The 17,827-nt window shown below is 45.5% G+C and overlaps 1 protein-coding gene across 1 annotated transcript in view; it reads right to left on the bottom strand.

The window, feature by feature from the left end:
- The window catches only part of lmcd1 (LIM and cysteine-rich domains 1), a 99,699-nt gene that overhangs the window by 59,092 nt on the left and 22,780 nt on the right, over positions 1 to 17,827 (bottom strand). The window contains exons 2-3 of the mRNA XM_086001377.1: positions 8,327 to 8,412; positions 1,555 to 1,810 (exon numbers count right to left, since the gene is read on the bottom strand). Coding sequence (XP_085857503.1) covers positions 1,555 to 1,810; positions 8,327 to 8,412 — 342 coding nt within the window. The remainder of the gene's footprint in view (positions 1 to 1,554; positions 1,811 to 8,326; positions 8,413 to 17,827) is intronic.

Genomic DNA, 17,827 nt, shown 5'->3' with positions numbered 1-17,827 from the left:
TTTGGATGATCAGCCATGATCTCATTGAATGGGGGAGCAGGCTTGATGGGCCGAATAGCCTACTCCTGCTTCTATCTTCTATGTTTCTATGTTTCCTCAGGCATTGACTCCTCCTGGGGTACGATATCCAGAGTAGGACCTCTGACTAATTTTCCACTCCCTAACCCATGGAAGCGGAGGTCAGTTGCAGCTCCCCTCCCACCAGTCCAATGGAGATCAGCTAGCTTACAAACTATTGATCAAACGTGGGACCTTCCTAGCCTGCATGACTCAACTTCTCATTAAACTATCAGGGGAGCTCATACCTGTTGAAGTGAACCTGGACAGAGAATCTTTGCAGGCTATCCAGCCATGGACAAGCAGCACAGCCCAATCCTGTCCTTACCAAAGGTAGGCCTTTCAGCAACCGCCAATGATAGTAATCAAGGGTAGGAACCGTGACTGATTTCCCCCTCTGCAGGCCAGGGGTGCAAGGCCAGTTCTAACATCCTGGTTAAGATCAGCTAAATCAGCTGAGGCTAGGAATAAAATGTGGAACCTTTTGGTCTAGATGTCTCTGCTACACATGAGGGGAAAAATTGAGTCGCGCCCCCTTGGGGGTGCTAACTTCGCTGGGGCGCCACTTTTAACGCCCTGAAAGAATTAGCACCCCCACAGCTGAAATGGACTGGTAGCGCCCCAAGAGAGAAGTGGGGCACTACTGGAAGCACCCCGCCTCCCTCTTGGGCACTGGGAGGGAATATCGTGGTGCTATGTGCCGCGGTATTGCAGGCCTTTCTCCCCTTCTTATAGGGGAGGGGCCTTGCGCAGTGTGACCCGGGGCCCAGCTGGGCCACCAGGATTGGAGTGCCGGCAAAAGAGCCCGGCACTCAAGAGAAGTGCCGGGTTCACGGAGCGCAGCCGGCACTTCGCGGGGGGGTGAGGGCGGTGCTCAGGAGGTTGGGGACGGCAACGGGGACAGGTGCTGGCAGGTGGCCAGCAATAAAAGTGGTCTCCCGGCACCTCACCTTTAAATAGCGCCGCCCCGGCCGCAGGTAGGCCCCCTGACCCCGTCGGACATAATGTCCGGCGGTAAGTGAGGGGGCGCTCCCGAAGTGCCCCCTCTTAGGGCGCTAATGGGAAGCGCAAAGCAACCGAATTCTTCCCCCATGATCTTTACTATTCAGATATAACCAAGCCTCATCCTGGGAGCATTTGCAGAAGCACTGTGAATGAGTGCAAAAAAAGGTTAAATACCTGCAACTTAATACCTGCAGTGGTGAACCTAATTTAAGTTTGTAAAGTTTCTAAAATTTTCTAGTTCGTGAAAAATATTGGAGATTTTTTTTTATAAGGTCTTAGATTATGCAGAGAAAACAGATTGTTTCTGCTGATTCTCAGAATATAAATTTAGTCAGCTGCTCAGAATAGCTTTGATTTTATAAAATAATTCTCATTTCTTATATTTTGTTTTCCCAATGCATGTCAAGAAACGCCATTACAATAGTCCCCTGATAGAGTTAGTGAGACAAGCTTGTGAAACACATGTCAGCTCTCCTGTGTAGATCAACTTACCAGTTTCTGGGTCAGCCCTGGTGGGGCCCACTCATATGTGACTGTATCAAACGTTGGATCTTTCCTCGTCACGATGGGGTTGGTGATAATCATTCGGTTCCTTTTATAAATGCGGACCCCATCTTCTCCCTTCACCCGGGCAGTCAGATTGGAATATTTGGAGTCAGCCAAAAGGCGGCCGATTTTCCGATCATCCTCAGCATCAGAGTGCAGACTGTGATCCTCCTGGCTGCATTTACATGACTTGCATATCTTCCTGTGTCAAAAGTAAACGTGTAACATTAGATAGCTTGCTTCTCTGTAAAGGAATGACCATCATCTGGCAGATCAATGCAATTAGTCATGCCACAGAATTAGATCAAAGGGCCGTTGTTTGTTTGAGCCTTAACATATTTGATGGAAAAGTTGCACTTAGTACAAGTTGTAGCTGCATTTTGGAAGAAGGCTGTATTAGAAGTGCTTTAGCCTCTGTACAACGAGTCGTTATCTAATGGGAATGGGTGGTACAATGTCCAAGAACATTGCCTTATAAACATCTGGGAATGGAGTTGGAATTCAAGCCAGATTGAAAAGAGCAACAAGATTTCTGCCTCCCTCTTGATGTCAAGAGTCACCAGTTCAACAAAAAAATGGCCAGTTCTCAATCCACTGTGCAGTAGGAAAGAGCCGATAGCACAAAACTTTTTTTCATTTGGTACAAATGGTATTATTAATCTGTTAACACTTCTTAGGCCTCAAGAATTAATAACTTGAGAACTGCAATGCCATGCGAGGTCACTATAGGACACTCGCCGATGTTGCAATCGACAACAACAATTATATTGACACAGGATTTGAGCTGCATTACTCCTCCACCTGACTGCAAAATGCTTGATGCCACCATGGTGTACAAAAGTGACAAAACATCCTCTCCCCACTGCCTGCTCAGTTACTGACAGCAGTCTTCCACCTCCTCCCCTCACTTTACACTGGCACTCTCCTCCCTCCCCACCCCAAATCATTGCTCCTGGCTTCCCCTCTCTCCCTTCCAAAGCACAACTTCTCACTACTCCTCCTGCCTAAGCTGCCACTCCTGGTTCTCCCCACTTCCCCTCCCTCCAAGCTGCTCCCAGCTTCCCCCACCTCCTCCTCACCCCTTCGCCCCCAGTGTATGTAGGCTCTGGAATCACTTTAAATAGCAACAGACCTCAGATAAGAGCAGCATTAAGGGAAGAGAGGGCCTAATCCATGCTGATTTCCAACAGGGGCTGTCCCTTTTTGGATGGTATATATGCATCCATGTGAAGGGAAAAGAAAAGAGATCTTCATTTTAATCCCTGGAGCAAATCAAGACTTCTTATCCTTACAGATCATCCACCCCTGCTAAATAACTAACCAAACACGTTTTAAATCATGTTTCCCGACTAAAAAGTGACACTGAAATCTGGATTTTTATTAATATTTGTCCAGCTAATATTGTGTTGGCAGTGCACTGTTCCGACAATGTCCATTTAAAATTAACTTTGGCAGCAACACAGCAAGAAAGAAACTCGCCTTAACTCAGCACTAAATTTATAATTTCATTTCGAGACAGACCACAGGATAGTTAAAGCTGGAAATTATAAGGTGTTGCACTGGTGCAGTGTGGGCTGCTCTTACAATATCCACCATGTGAGCAAAATGCTGACTCAGACTGGCTAGGTCCAATGGCCTGTTTCCGTGTTGGAACTTCCATTTATTTTCATGTATTTCTACACTGCTGAGGCAGAGGGAGTTTTACTCTGCATCTACACCCGGCCGATGAACGCTTGAAGTGCAGCCCTGATTTTCCCTCCCTCCGCATCCGATAAGAAATGGGATATGCAGGGGGGTTGGGGGGTGGGGTGGGCAGGGGGAGTGTTAAGATCACCTGCTCGCCCACTGACCTCACATCTTTGACCTCTGGTTCAAGCGGAATTTGGGCCTGGCGTATTTAAATGTGGCTCGGGAGTTAAAGTGGCCAGGGCCTCACATTGGCGAGCCAGGGCAAGCTTGACCCTCACCCGCTGACCCCCACACTCACTGCGAGTTAAAATCATGGGCTTATGAAGCAGTGTACTGTTCCATTTCCCACCTGGCATAACTCAACCAGAAAAAGAGAAATTATTATATTAATATCAAGTCTAAATAATTATGAATTTCAAACTAAAATAGATTCCTGTTTAGTCTTTCCAACCTGTTCCTCCACTCCCTCTCACCCATATAAACAAGCAAACCTTCAACCACAGGAATCTTTAAGATCCTCAGAGACCAATATTTTAAGTGTTCAAGATCTTCCATTTCAGAAAGAAAAATCAGAATAGATGCAGAGAGTTTACAGACTTTGTAAAAGTTCCAATATAATTAGACCAACATTTTTGAGATGTGACTCTTGTCTCTCCTGGAATTTAGCCTTCAACCCACTGAAATCACCATGTCCTTCATAGAGGAACAGGCAACATTGCAAAGTTTCTATGTAATTGCATCATTTATTCATATCGTCAAAAATTCTGAAGTCTGTGTGTATATAATTTACTGTGTATCTGCATGTATTTGTGTGCATCTGTGTGTGCACGTGTGGATCTCATAACCAGCCACTCACATGCAATTAAAACAAAAGATAAGTATGTGAATAACATAGGAACAGGAGTAGGCCATTCAGCCCCTTGAGCCTGTTCTGCCAATCAATTAGATCATGGCTGATCTGCATCTCAATTCCATTTCCCGCTTTTGCTCCATATTCTTTGACACCCTTACCTAATAAACATCTGTTGAATTCAGTCTTGAAAATTTCAATTCACCCAGCATCCACAGCCTTTTGGAGGAAAAAAATTCCAGATTTCCACTACCCTTTGTGAAAAAGTGCTTCCTTCCTGATTTCACTCCTGAATGACCTGGCTCTAATTTTAAGATTGTACCCCCGATTCTTGATTCCCTCACCGGAGGAAAGAGTTTCTCGGCATCTATTCTATTGAATCCTTTTATCATTTTAAACACTTCAATTAGATCATCCCTCAACCCTCTAAACTCAAGGGAATACTAACTAAGTTAGTGCAACCTCTCCCCAATATTTTCTACCTGAGGTGCGGTGCCCAAAACTGAGCAGCAGTCCAGATGGGGTCTGACCAAGTCTCTGTACACTAAAGCATAACTTCCTCCCGTTCATATTCCCGTCCCTTGAGAGAAGGGCCAACAATCAATTTTGATTACTTTTTGTACCTGTGCACTAGCTTTCTGTAATTTGTGTACTAGGGCTAATAACCATGACTCCTCATTGTAAATAACTGAAAACCAGATTTACTAACAGGTCTTTCTGCCACAAAGCAGAACTGATGTCACATGGAAAAGGCTTCTTTAGGCGACTGTCAAATTAGAAGCATTCAGGAGAAAAACGTCACCCAAAGTAGGATACATTATTTGACGTTTGCTTTTCTCGTGTACTGACCAATGTAGTTTCCAGAAAATGGAAGGAAAATAAATTGCTTGTTTAAACACAATTCTGGAATAAAGAAAGGTTACACACCAGGTTAAAAACAATATATTAAGCATCTCCGATGGCTGAGCTAGTTTAGCTAATGACTCATATAAATTAGAAAGCTTCCACGAGCCTCTGCTGAGATAGCTGATCTCAAATGTGGCAGTAGTCAAGGTGCTAAAATTGGCTTCTTTGCTATTGAGTTGGGTTGGATTGTGTTGTATTAGTTGGGGGGGGGGGCGTGAAAGGGAAAGAAAGAGAAAGGACAAGGTTTCTGTTTACTAGTGCATGGGACAGAGCCAATCTTGCCTGTGACCCAAGAGGTCAACTCGCCTGCTGATACTCACCAGTAAGGCTCATGCATGGAATATGGGCTCTAGTTCAAGGGAACAGACAGCAAATGCTTTGTGTACCTCAGAAAAGCGAGGAGCAGGGTTTGGGGGCGGGGGGTGGAATTAAACTAGCCAGTTGGGGAAGGTGTGGTGGAGGGGGGTGCGGGTGCATTCCAAAAAAGCAACGTATCCAAGTTCTCTTGCAGGTTGTAATCCGCTTCCTCAGTTCTTTGAAACTTGTTCTTGATCTTGGTCCTTGTTCAAGTTCAAATAACTAAGAGTGGATCTGTATGTTGGCTGCAGGTAACGGTTGTGAGGAACAGAGCTAAGAGAGTCTACAGAACTGTCGACACTAGTTAAATGCATTAGGAAGTGCTTTCCTGTGATTAAGCAGCATTGAGGGTAGATTTCCTCTGATCATAATAACATTGTGAGCCTGCTGATGATGGGTTTCATTATTCCTCATGCTTGGGCAAGAGCAGATGGTGATGTACTTTACGTCTGATCTCTGCTGTATCTATCTCGATAGTTCTTGATGCCGATATTGGGCGCCCTAAAATATTAAATCTGTAGTACTTACATTCTTCATCTTGATAAACTTAAACACTGGGGGCAACCATGTTACAAAGCCAAAAATCTAAGTTAAGTTCCCTTTCAGGTCTTCAATACCTGAATCCTTCTTAGTTTCAAGCTGCCAGAAAAGGACTATGTGCTCAGCTTTTTCAGTAAATAAGTCGTGCACCAATTATCTAAAAATGTTCCCATCAATTGAAAAATCGCTCCGAAAAGCTGATAAAATAAGGCTTTTCTTACATTCCTTCCTAATAATTGAGTTGGGGGAAAGAAAGGGAACAAGACTTACTTCTGAACAAGACTTACTTCTGGCTATGGTGAGCTCAAGAACAAACAAGTGCGGTGACAGTTTAAATGTAGCGTTACTGTAGTTTGATTATTCTTTCAATGTGTCTCGCTGCTTTCTTTCTACTTCTAATCCTTCATGGCTGGTTACAGACCTCAGAAAAAGATGACTTTATCCTATTCAAATCCGATTAAACCTAAAAAAACCATTTTTTTTTACTGACTGAATATTTATTTAGGCGAGGGAAAATTCCTGCTCACCAGGGCTCAGCATTAAAAAAAACTTTTTCCACCACTTATGCAGTACAATTGATTAAGTGTGCTCGTGACAGTTTTAAAGGATTCAATATCTATTTAAAAGTCGGTGAGGCACTATGCACAGTCAAGGCAACCCTGGCATTATTCAAGTGCAACTCAGTAAGTTACAGTCCACAAATAGACTCAATCCACATCAGTCCAGTTGTGAGCCTCTTCTAAAGCTAACAGATATGTCACATGCTAGGCTTATTCCTCAATGACTATTAATATCATCTCCTTGCTATTCTGTTGAATCAAACTGGCATCAGGCAATTGTAGCGGCATCTGAATATCCCACTGCCCACTTTGCAATCACACTGAGCAGTTAAGGTTATGCCAACCACCCTATCAATTTACTTCCTTTAAAAAAATAAAAAATTGACCCAATTTCTGCCCAATTTGTCAGAAACTTCAGTGCGGGTCGGGGGGTGAGGGGGGTGGTGGTGGCAGAGTTATGGATGGGAAACCCAGAAGTACAGGTTTCCCGTAGTTCCCGTAGCAGGACATCTTTTAATTTTTTGCCTGTCGGGCGGGAAAGCCTACAGCACAAGGCTGCAGCCAAGCAGCAGGTAGGGAGAAATTGCCGTCGGGGGTTTAGTGGGGGGCGGTGGGAGAGATCACGGGGGGAGGGTGGCGGTCGGAGGGGGGGGAGTGGAGATGGTGGTCGGTCGGAGGGGGGGGGAGTGGAGATGGTGGTCAAGGGGGGTCTGATCATGGTCAGATCAGATGGTGGGGGTGGGGGCGTGGGTTTACAGGGAGGTTTGTTGGGCCTGGTGGAAACACTCGTGCTCCTCCTGGCCCACAAGCAGTGGATTCAGCCCATCTCGCCTCCTTTTACCTGCCTGGTTTCCCAAGGCCAAGGAAGGCCAACATGACATAAAATAGAATCGCCTGTTAAAATGAAGGCACAAAGCCTCCTTAAAAGGTTTCAATGACCGACCCGTCTCATGCGAGCGTATTGGTCGCTTGATCCTCATCCTGCCTCTGCTGAAGCCAGTAGTGGGCGGGTTCGGTTCCTGTTTCAGATTTTTAACTTTTTAAACCTCCCACCCGAACCAAACCCATCAGTTTTTGGGGGTTAAAATTGCCCTCTTCATGTCACTTTAAAAACAAAATCTGATAATGAAGTCTGAATGTTGTAGGTCTGGAAGTTGAATATTGGACTATCATCCCAATCACTCTCTCAACAAGAAGAACTGGAGTGAATATCTAAGTTTAGTGTGGTGCTATTAAGAAATACTGCAAGAACAGGGACAAAGAAATCTCAAACATTTCTAATTCAAATGAAAATAATTCACCTCATCTGTATTTACGATTCGAGCCAGAGTTTGACAGTTTATCTGCAGGCTGCAGCTCAACATGAATAGGCTGAAAAAACAGCTTCATGTTGCGACTGCAGTCAACAGACATCAAGCCAGAGTGGCAGAACCGTGCCTCGTTAGTGGGTAAAAAGTGTGCAAATTTACATTTTGTAAAATTTAAATTACTGCATCTCCTCTTTGGGAACTAAAGCCAAGTAGGAATTTCATTGACAGGGAGTGCTCTAGTTGGCTGCTAAATATTTGACAGGTACTCACTTATTAACAACAGATTACTTCCTGCAAGAATGTTCAAACAGAAGCATACTTTCATGGGATTTCTGGAATTCACTGCCTGAAAGGGTGGTGGAAGCAGATTCAATAGTAAATTTCAAAAGGGGGTTGGATTTATACTTGATGGGGAGAATTTTGCAGGGCTGTGGGGAAAGAGCTGGCACAGGCACGATGGGCTGAATGGCCTCCTTCTGTGCTTTAAGATTCTATGATTCATTTACCTCCAAGGATGTGGCTCAAATGCTTTGCACACCCCTCTGCATCCCAAACATGGAGCCCCTTTTCCTGTCTGATGAAGAATGGACATCTGTAAAGAGAATATAAAGAAATACAAGAATGTTATGATCGATCAATCTGAAAAGTCAAATCTTAACACGTGTGTATGAAATGTCTTTATCGGGACATGAGCATGTTTATTTTAATATTCTATTATTGTCCATAAGCATCACACACAAGAGGCAATGCCTACTAAAACTCAGCTGTATTCCCGGAGTTGTGACGCAGATAGTTTTTACACGGTACCTTTGAGGTAGATGCAGCCTCAATTCCTGGTATTAAATACGGGCAGGCAACATTGTGTAGGGGGTGGCGTATGGTGTTTGTTTGGCGTAAACGCCCAGTCAGTTATGCTGCTGACTGTTTATGAGCGGTTCGAATCGCTCCCATGCCCCTGGGTTCTAGACACCGGACTTAGGTACAGGCGGCGATACAGAAAAGACTCGAGTAGACAGGTGGTTTGGATGTAAGCAAAACTCAAGATTTTATTAAAAGGAAAAATAACACAGTCTTATGAGAAGTTACCAGTGTATAAAATTACAGGCAAATACAAATAACTATACTTATACAGGGAATGGGGAACACACGGCACATCGAGGGAAAATAACTATCTTAACAATCCCCTTATCCTTACCCCACCCCCTATGCCTAACTAGATTAAGCTATGAGGGGCCAGAATTTATGCTCACCAATCAAAAGGGTCTGCTGAACTCAAAACAGCGGTGGGGTTCGCTCTTGGTGCTCTCTGGAGCCTGCCATCATCACATGGTCTCCGGGTGCTGCAAGGGCGTTGTCCAGGTTTGAGTACCCCAAAGTTAAAGTCTCTGTTTGGGTACTTTACCTTGCAGGGATGATGGTTCCTCTTCCTCGGCTGACAGTTTGAGTTTGCATAAAGATAGTCGCAGGTTGGCTGAGACTGAAGGCCCGATGATTCTAAGCCTATCCTCAGTTCATCTCCTCAGTTTGTCTCCTCAGTTGGTCTTCCTCAGTTTGTCTTGCCTCGTCGCGTCCCACCTCGCCTGGCCTGAATTGTCCGTGTCCGCCCGATGCAGTGCCTGGGCGATTTCCAGATGGAGTGGGGAAAGGCACGGGCAAAGGCCAGTGGGTAAGCGCGGGACGAGGAAAGAGCGACAGCCACGAGGGCGAGGAGGAGAAGAGCAGAGCGAGCAGAGCAGAGAGAGTGCGATTGCTACCCGGGGCCTTCAATTATACTCCTTTCGAAAGCCCTTATCTTCGCGCCAAATCAGGTTAGTTCTTTGTTTTAATCTTGGTGGGCTATTTTAAATAATGGTAGCAATCTATACTAACTGTTTTTAGATGGCCGGTAATTGCATCTACCGGCCCGATAATTGACTTGTTTTGTTATGAATGGACCTTGATGGGCTTGTCCAGCCTCGATGGCTTCCTTAATCTGTTGCTGATTATTTATGTAAACTGCTTGATGGCCTTAACTATAGGCCTAACTGGGTTTAGATTTGTCTCCAATTTGATCTAATACATCATTCAAAGTCCTGTCTGCTTTCAAAATACAAAGTCCCTCTTCACAGAAACTGTAGCTTTGGTTTCGATTTCTCCACAAGCTACCTGCGTCGCAGAGCCCAAGTTTTAAAATCTCACAGGTTTTCTGCCACGAGGCACGGACGCCATCTTGGGTACCCTTTTTGATTTAAAATGTCCATGCAAGGTCCCTTTTTTATTAATAGTAACCTTCGAAAAAATGTACAAATTTTGCAAATCTTACAATTGGGGAGTTCAACAAGGCAGTACACAAATCGGTGCCAGTACTGATTACCTTCAGTTTTAAAATGATGTCAAAATGCATCACCAAAGTTTCACTTGAACCACATATCTGTACCTTGTACCTTGAGCAAGTGTGCGAGGTTCCAGCAACCAGTCAGGGATTGTAGCATTTTCACTAATGTACATCTCAAATCTTTTAAAATTCAACAATGACAAGTTGGCCCACATGGTGCCATCAAGCCAGATGACTCACATCTCTTGTTGATTGATCCAGGTGTACCTGGAGATGATCTGTGCTCACACTGCGCGGATATTTATTCCACTCATACAAAACTCAGGTTCAGAGAAGTAAGGAGTCTGAATGCTTGCCCTGAGTTGCAAACACATTGGATAGCGATGAGCAGAGAACCACTTTTGATAATGTACTCAAGGGCAATTAGGGATGGGCAATAAATGCTGGCCTTGCCTACAACGCCCACATCCCAGGAACAAATATTTAAAAAAAGACAGCAACCCAAACTGGATTATTTTAAGCTAATTCATGAATACTCAAACTTGGCTCAGCTTCTATTATGTTAGGCAAACTGCCATGTATATGCGGAAGGAAGGTCTATGTGCCAAGGTGCCCTTTCAAAAGTCTGACATTTCCATATCCCTCCATATACTGTGCTGTTGCAGTTGGCGGCTCATTACAATGTATAATTTTTGAAAATATATATTTTTGTAAGTTTGTGCATTCAAAAAGAGGATCTCAGTGGTGGGGATTTGAACACTCTCTCAATACTAGCATGAACTACCAGCACTCCCCTGTTTATCCAGGGAATAACTGAGCCCTACAATCCCAGGTTTGATCCCCAATTTGTACCGAGTTAAATGATCCTAGTCGGGGTGGCAGCAAGGACACCATTATTGGATTAGGGAAATCAAAATCAGCCAGGGCCCCCACTGCTGATCAGTGTCCAGTGACCCCTGTTGGTAGCGTGTGCGAGATATATCTGGTGTTGACAGGATTGGCTGTGGCTAGAATGTTCCCATTGTTGAATAGCTCCTTGATATTCACTGTAAAGGCTCACACCCAAATAATGACCACGTGGATAAAAGTACCAGATGGTGAATTGCCCCTGTGGAACTGTTCCCCAGCAATGAGCCAACAAATTCAGGACAGGATTGGAGGGAAGGGAACAAAACTGGCAAGCAAAAAAAGAGAAGCACTTCCAGATCAGATAGAACATGGTGTAGATACAGATTAAACCTCCTTCTACTTTGTCTCACCAAAAGGAGGATCTCAGTGATGTGCCTAAAATTATATCCCCAGAAGACCATTCTTCACCGACAGTGAGTTTTACTCCCCGCACCAGGCATATTTCGAGTCTCTTGAGTTTACCAACTTAGCACTAACTTGTTGGCAGCTTTGCACTATGGACCCCTCTGAACTAGAGTGATGCTGCCCAAGGCCTTTCATTATAGGATCAATAGACCCAGCAGAGAAAGGTGATTTGCATTGCACCAAATTGGGACTGGATTCAAACCCAGGGCTCAGTAGTGATGGAGCCGTGTTTTAATCCACTACGTCACTCTTATTTTCGCAATTAAAACTTTGCACTTTTTCAATCACCTAGTGGTGAAGGGGTGGGATGTGATCCTTGATGGCCAAATAACAGCTGCTACTCTGCACTGTTGGCACTTTCACACACACACACAAACTGCAGCCATCACTCTGTGCCATGCACACACATAGGCCAGCCCGCAGCTCCCGCTCATAGCAAGCACATAGGCTAACTTGTGGTCACTGTGTCACACGCACAGAAAGACACACCATGATATAACAAGGCTAGACTCTTGGGTCTGAACATTTTCACACATTGCATCAAATTAATCCAGCTACATACAGTCCATCCCCCCAATTAACATTGTTAGTATTTCTGAAAATATATTTGACATTAGACTGTACTAAATCGCTGCTTAACGTGATAAGCTATATGCTCAATCATGATTCACCTAATTACAGTACCATTAACCTTGACTTTAAAAAAATGCGATTAACACAAGTCTGGAAGTCTCCAACATTCCACAGCATTCTCACACAACATATGTGTAACAAGCTCTGTGAATCAATCACAAACACATATTTAAAACATAACCTTAGTCTTGTTTGTAACTAACTGAAGGAGTAATAACATCTCAGGAGGGCATGACTATGCTGCAGTTGCCTTTAGTGCTCCCCCAAAAAATGGAGACTTAGCCTCTCAAACAACAGGCAATATTATTGGCTTGCTCAGATCCTGGCTCTTTATAGACCTTCAGAAAGAGCAACAAAGATCTAGCAACACCACACTGTCACATGAACCCTTTCAGCCTCTAGGGGAACCTGCACTATGTTAAAGAAATCTCCAGGTCTGTTGACCCTTTTCACCCCTGTTGGATCCGTGGTTCAGTGGATATGCTGTTATTAAATAATCACACGGATGCTGTACATTAACAAGAAACAGGTCTTTACTGGAGGAGGGTAGTCTCAAGACTGGGGGTACAGAGGCATGCGCAAAGCTTATATACAGGTGTGGTCACTGCCGGTACTACAGTATACAGGAGCTGTAAAAGTAGTTCTGACTTAAAGGCACATACACTACAATTCCTCCCCTTTTAGATTAGTAGTACCCCTAATATTCAAATAACAATTGACATTTCAACATGTACATTAAGCAACAAAAGTCCATTTATAGATTCAGTCTTTGGGGCGGCTTCCTGACCCTTTCGGGATAGCGCCTTTCCGGAGGTTCTTCTTCTTGGTGCAGAGGTGATTCTGACCCCTTTTCATCGGGTAGTTCATCGGGTTCCACTGCTACTGGGTCTGGGGTAGATGCTACCGGTGTGTCGGGTTCATCTCCAGCTCCTCGAGACATGGGGTTGACGCGTTCCTGTGTCGCTAAGATCTGATCGACGTGGCATCTCACAATGTTCTCCCCGACATCCACTGTGTACATTAATGGCCCCTGCCTTGTACATATCATTCCGGGTTGCCATTTCTCTGTTCGATAGTCACGGGCCAAGACTGGTTGCCCTACATTGAAGCTCCTTGTCGGCTTCTCATTGATGTGCTGGAATTGTTTGTCCTCAACATTTCTTCGCACATTTGGTCTGAGCAAGTCCAGACGAGATCTCAACCTTTGGTTAAAGAACATCATGGCCGGGGTCTGGTCGGTAACTGCATGTGTCGCGTTTTGGTAGGCTAATAAGAAATTGTCCATCTTATGCTGTAGTGGAATTTCATCGTCGCACATGGCCTTTATCGCCTTCTTAAAGGTCTGTACGAACCTCTCAGCCGATCCATTTGTGGCTGGATGATACGGGGCGGATGTGTAATGCCTTACCCCATTCCTTCTCATAAATTTTTGGAACTCGTCGGACACAAACTGTGGTCCATTATCAGAGCAAATCTGCTCTGGCAAACCGTTTCTGGCAAATATGGTCCGTAGGACTGCAATCGTTTTCTCTGCAGTGGTTGAAGACATTTTTATCACCTCAGGCCACTTTGAATGAGCATCCACTGCTATTAAGAACATAGAGTCCATGAATGGACCAGCGAAATCAATATGCACCCGTTACCATGGAGAGGAGGGCCACTCCCATGGGTGTAGAGGGGCATGTGGTGGTGCATTTTGGACCTTCTGGCACCCTAAGCAGCTCTTAGTTAGGTCTTCGATTTGTTGATCGATTCCCGGCCACCACACATAAGCCCTAGCAAGGCTTTTCATTTTCACTCCCCCCAGATGACCTTCATGTAGCTCATTTAGCACTCTCTCCCTTAACTTGGGTGGAATCACCACTCTGGATCCACACATCACTGTCCCCTGGCATACTGACAGCTGTTCTCTTCTGGATGAGAATGCTGGCAACAGTGAGTCGCCATGAGTTGGCCATCCCCTCACCGTCAATTCATATACCCGAGACAGCGTCGGATCATTGCGGGTCTCCTTCTCTATATCCGCGTTCATTACTGGCAATCGTTCAATTATTGACAAATAAAATATCTCAATAGGGTCCACTGCTGGTGCTTCCTCCACAGTAGGCAGTGCCAGGCGCGATAGCCCATCAGCGTTCCCATGCTGTTTCGTGCCTTTATATTCTATTTCATATTGATTCGCCCCTAGAAACAGGGACCATCTTTGTAACCGCTGTGCAGTCATCACTGGAACGCCCTTCTTAGGATTAAAGATGGAGACAAGTGGTTGGTGGTCAGTCAGCAACGTGAACTTCTGCCCATGCAGATAGTGGTTGAATTTTTTTACTCCCCATACTAGGCTGAGGGCCTCCCTGTCAATCTGGGTGTAGTTGCGCTCGGCTGAGGTTAGTGACCGAGACGCAAAGGCTACTGGCCTCTCCAACCCGTCAGGGAATTTGTGCGACAGCACCGCTCCAATACCATAGGGTGATGCATCACATGCCAAACAAATTGGTAGTGCTGGGTTGAAATGGGCCAACACCTCTTTTGATGTGATCAATTCTTTACACTTCTGGAAAGCTCGTCTATGGTCGTCATCCCACTTCCATGGTACCCCTGTTTGCAGTAGGGTGTTCAGTGGGTGTAATACCGTAGACAAATTTGGTAAGAACTTGTGGTAGTAGTTTACCAGCCCGAGGAACGACCTCAGTTGTGACACATTATCCGGTGCTGGAGCCTTGACTACTGCCTCAATCTTGTCAGGGGACTTATGTAACCCCTCTTCATTGATGACGTGGCCACAATACAAGATCTCTTTCTGGAAAAACTCGCACTTGTGGCGATTAGCTCGTAGCCCATACTCCTTTAATCTGGTGAGCACCTTCTCCAAGTTGGCGAGGTGATCACCGTCATTTTCGCCCGTGACCAAGATGTCGTCCAAATAACACTGGGTCCCTGGAATCCCTTGCAGGACCTGATCCATTGCCCTTTGCCAGATAGCCGGAGCCGAGGCTACTCCAAACACCAGCCGGTTGTATTGATAGAGACCTTTATGAGTGTTGATCGTAAGGTATTGTTTCGAAGCTTCTTCTACCTCCATTTGCAAGTACGCCTGGGCTAGATCAATTTTGGTGAAGCATTTACCTCCAGATAGCGAGGCGAAAATATCTTCAATTCGTGGAAGCGGATATTGTACCATGTGAAGGACTGGGTTCACTGTCACCTTAAAATCCCCACAGATGCGGACCTTCTTTGGTTCCCGAGGCGTATTACTCAACGACCTCTTCATTACAGGAACGATGGGTGTAGCCCACTCGCTCCAGTCCACTTTGGACAGTACTCCTGAACGTTCCAACCCTTCCAGCTCTGCTTCAACAGCTGGTCTGATCGCATAAGGCACTGGTCTGGCCTTCAGAAACTTTGGGCTTGCATTTTCCTCTATTTTAATCATTGCTGTTATTCCTTTTAGCGTTCCTAGTCCCTCCTGGAACACGTCTTTTGCGTCAGTTAGCAATTTTGACAGTCATCCAGGTGTGACGTCGTCATCCTTTTTGGCCTCAACCTTCAGTGCCTGTATGGAATGCCAATCTAATTGTATCTTCCAGATCCATTCACGTCCTAGCAGTGGTGGTCCTCCATCTGGCAATACATATATATCCATTTTAGGTATTTCCTGGCCTTTATATGTCACTTTCACCCTTATTTTTCCTTTGGGATAGACTTTTTGCCCCGTATACGTCTTCAAGACAATCCCTGTAGCTTTCAAGGGTATGTGTGAAAATAGCCGCTTGTAGTCTCTTTGATTTATGACTGTTAGAGCTGACCCTGTGTCCAATTCCATTTTCACTTGGACTCCATCTATCTTGAGTGTAACCCAGATAGTCTGGTGATCCTCCATTTCTGTTACGTTATGTAGTTTCAGACAACCCTGCTCCTTGATTCCGGAGTCTGTGTCACTTTTCTGTTCGTCTGAACCACTGTCCATCACCTGGTGTACCTTTTTGTACTTCTCCTGTGGAGATTTCTTACTGTTGGTTTTCTTCCCAGACCTGCAGACTCTTGCTATGTGTCCTGCTTTCCCACACTGTCTGCTCACTTGGTCCTTGAACCAACAATCTTTCTGGTCATGTGTTGCTCTGCCGCAGCAATAGCACTTCCCTGTTCCATAGGACATTTCATTGGTGCCATATTCTTGCAGTCTCCATTGTATCTCTGCAGTGCCCCTTGCGGCTGCTTCGTGTGATACTGCCATACTGAAAGCTTTGTCCAGCGTAAGGTCCTTTTCTGATAGAAGCCATTTCTGGGTTCCTTCACTTTGTAGCCCACACACAAACTTGTCCCTTAACGTATCTGCTAGTCCCGCTCCAAACTGGCAGTGTTTCGATAGCTTGCGCAGTTCCGTTAGGTACTCAGCATTGCTTTCGTCTTTGTGTTGGTTCCTTTTATGGAACTTAAATCGTTCTGCTATCAGCAGCGGTGTAGGGTTTAAGTGGTCCTGTAGGATTTCTACTATGCTTTCAAAATTCTTGTTTACCGGCTTCTCTGGGGTTATTAGATTTCACAGTAACCCATAAGTTTTTGCACCCATGGAATTTAACAGAACCAGTGCTTTATTAGCATCTGGCACTTCATTCGCCCTGCAGTACACCTCAATACGTTCCACATATGTTGCCCAATCTTCGACTTCATTGTCGAACGTAGAGATACTGCCACTCTTCGGCATCCTTGGGTGTGAGTTAACTGTCAAAAATGGCACCTCCCGCGCTTCCCCTTCTTCTCCGCTGGCACAAAATGGCGTCTCCCGCGCTTTCCTTCCTTCCGGTGCTCGCCCTTCTTCTCCGCTGCGGCTTCTAAAAATGGCGTCTCCCGCGCTCTTTCTTCTTCGCCCCGTGGACCCTGTTCAGCCCGTGAGCCCTGGCTGTGCTCTGCGCGTTCTTCTTTTTATATTTTTCGACGCCGCTCAGTCTAGAACCCGGCTGTTTCTCTACCCTCTCTCTCTCCGGTTTGTTTTCTTTTTCTCGACGCTGCTCGGTGTTCAACCCCCGGCTGCGCCCTGCGCTCTTCACCCTCTGTCTTACCCCATCGACACTGCTCGGCTTTCTCTCCGCCATCGGTCGGCTCCAGCCGCCGCTGCTCGGGAAGGTTCTGCGCTGGACCTGTCGTCGGTCTCTTGCTGCTCGTCATGGCTGGGGAACCAATCCCGGCTCTCCACAGCCTCCCCTGAGAAGTTCAATCTCTGCCCGACTGCTGGGCGGTTGCTCGTGGTCGACGCCCGTGTTCCTGGCCTCGACTATTTTTTTTTATTTTTTATGTTGCAGGTAGATTCGAATCGACACTCGTCGCCACTGTTGGATCCGTGGTTCAGTGGATATGCTATTATTAAATAATCACACGGATGCTGTACATTAACAAGAAACAGGTCTTTACTGGAGGAGGGTAGTCTCAAGACTGGGGGTACAGAGGCATGCACAAAGCTTATAGGTGTGGTCACTGCTGGTACTACAGTATACAGGAGCTGTAAAAGTAGTTCTGACTTAAAGGCACATACATTACAACCCCCATCTGGTATAAATGGAGAACCTCCAGGAGCACACCTGTCATTCAGAGCCTGGGATGATAAAGGCATCAACAAACTGGGCCAGCTGATCCACAAGGGCAAAATGATGCCCTTCCACCAGTTAGTTGACAAATTCCATCCCCCCCCCCCCGCACCACCAATACCAATTGAGGACTACCTCTAGAACCAAACAATATTTTACACACTCCC

Source organism: Somniosus microcephalus, chromosome 11 (assembly GCF_052327205.1).
Source record: "Somniosus microcephalus isolate GS21.2 chromosome 11, FLI_Smic_1.0, whole genome shotgun sequence".
Taxonomy (NCBI): domain Eukaryota; kingdom Metazoa; phylum Chordata; class Chondrichthyes; order Squaliformes; family Somniosidae; genus Somniosus; species Somniosus microcephalus.
The sequence above is the reverse complement of the archived record's forward strand: the minus strand, read 5'-3'. Positions and strand labels throughout refer to the sequence as shown.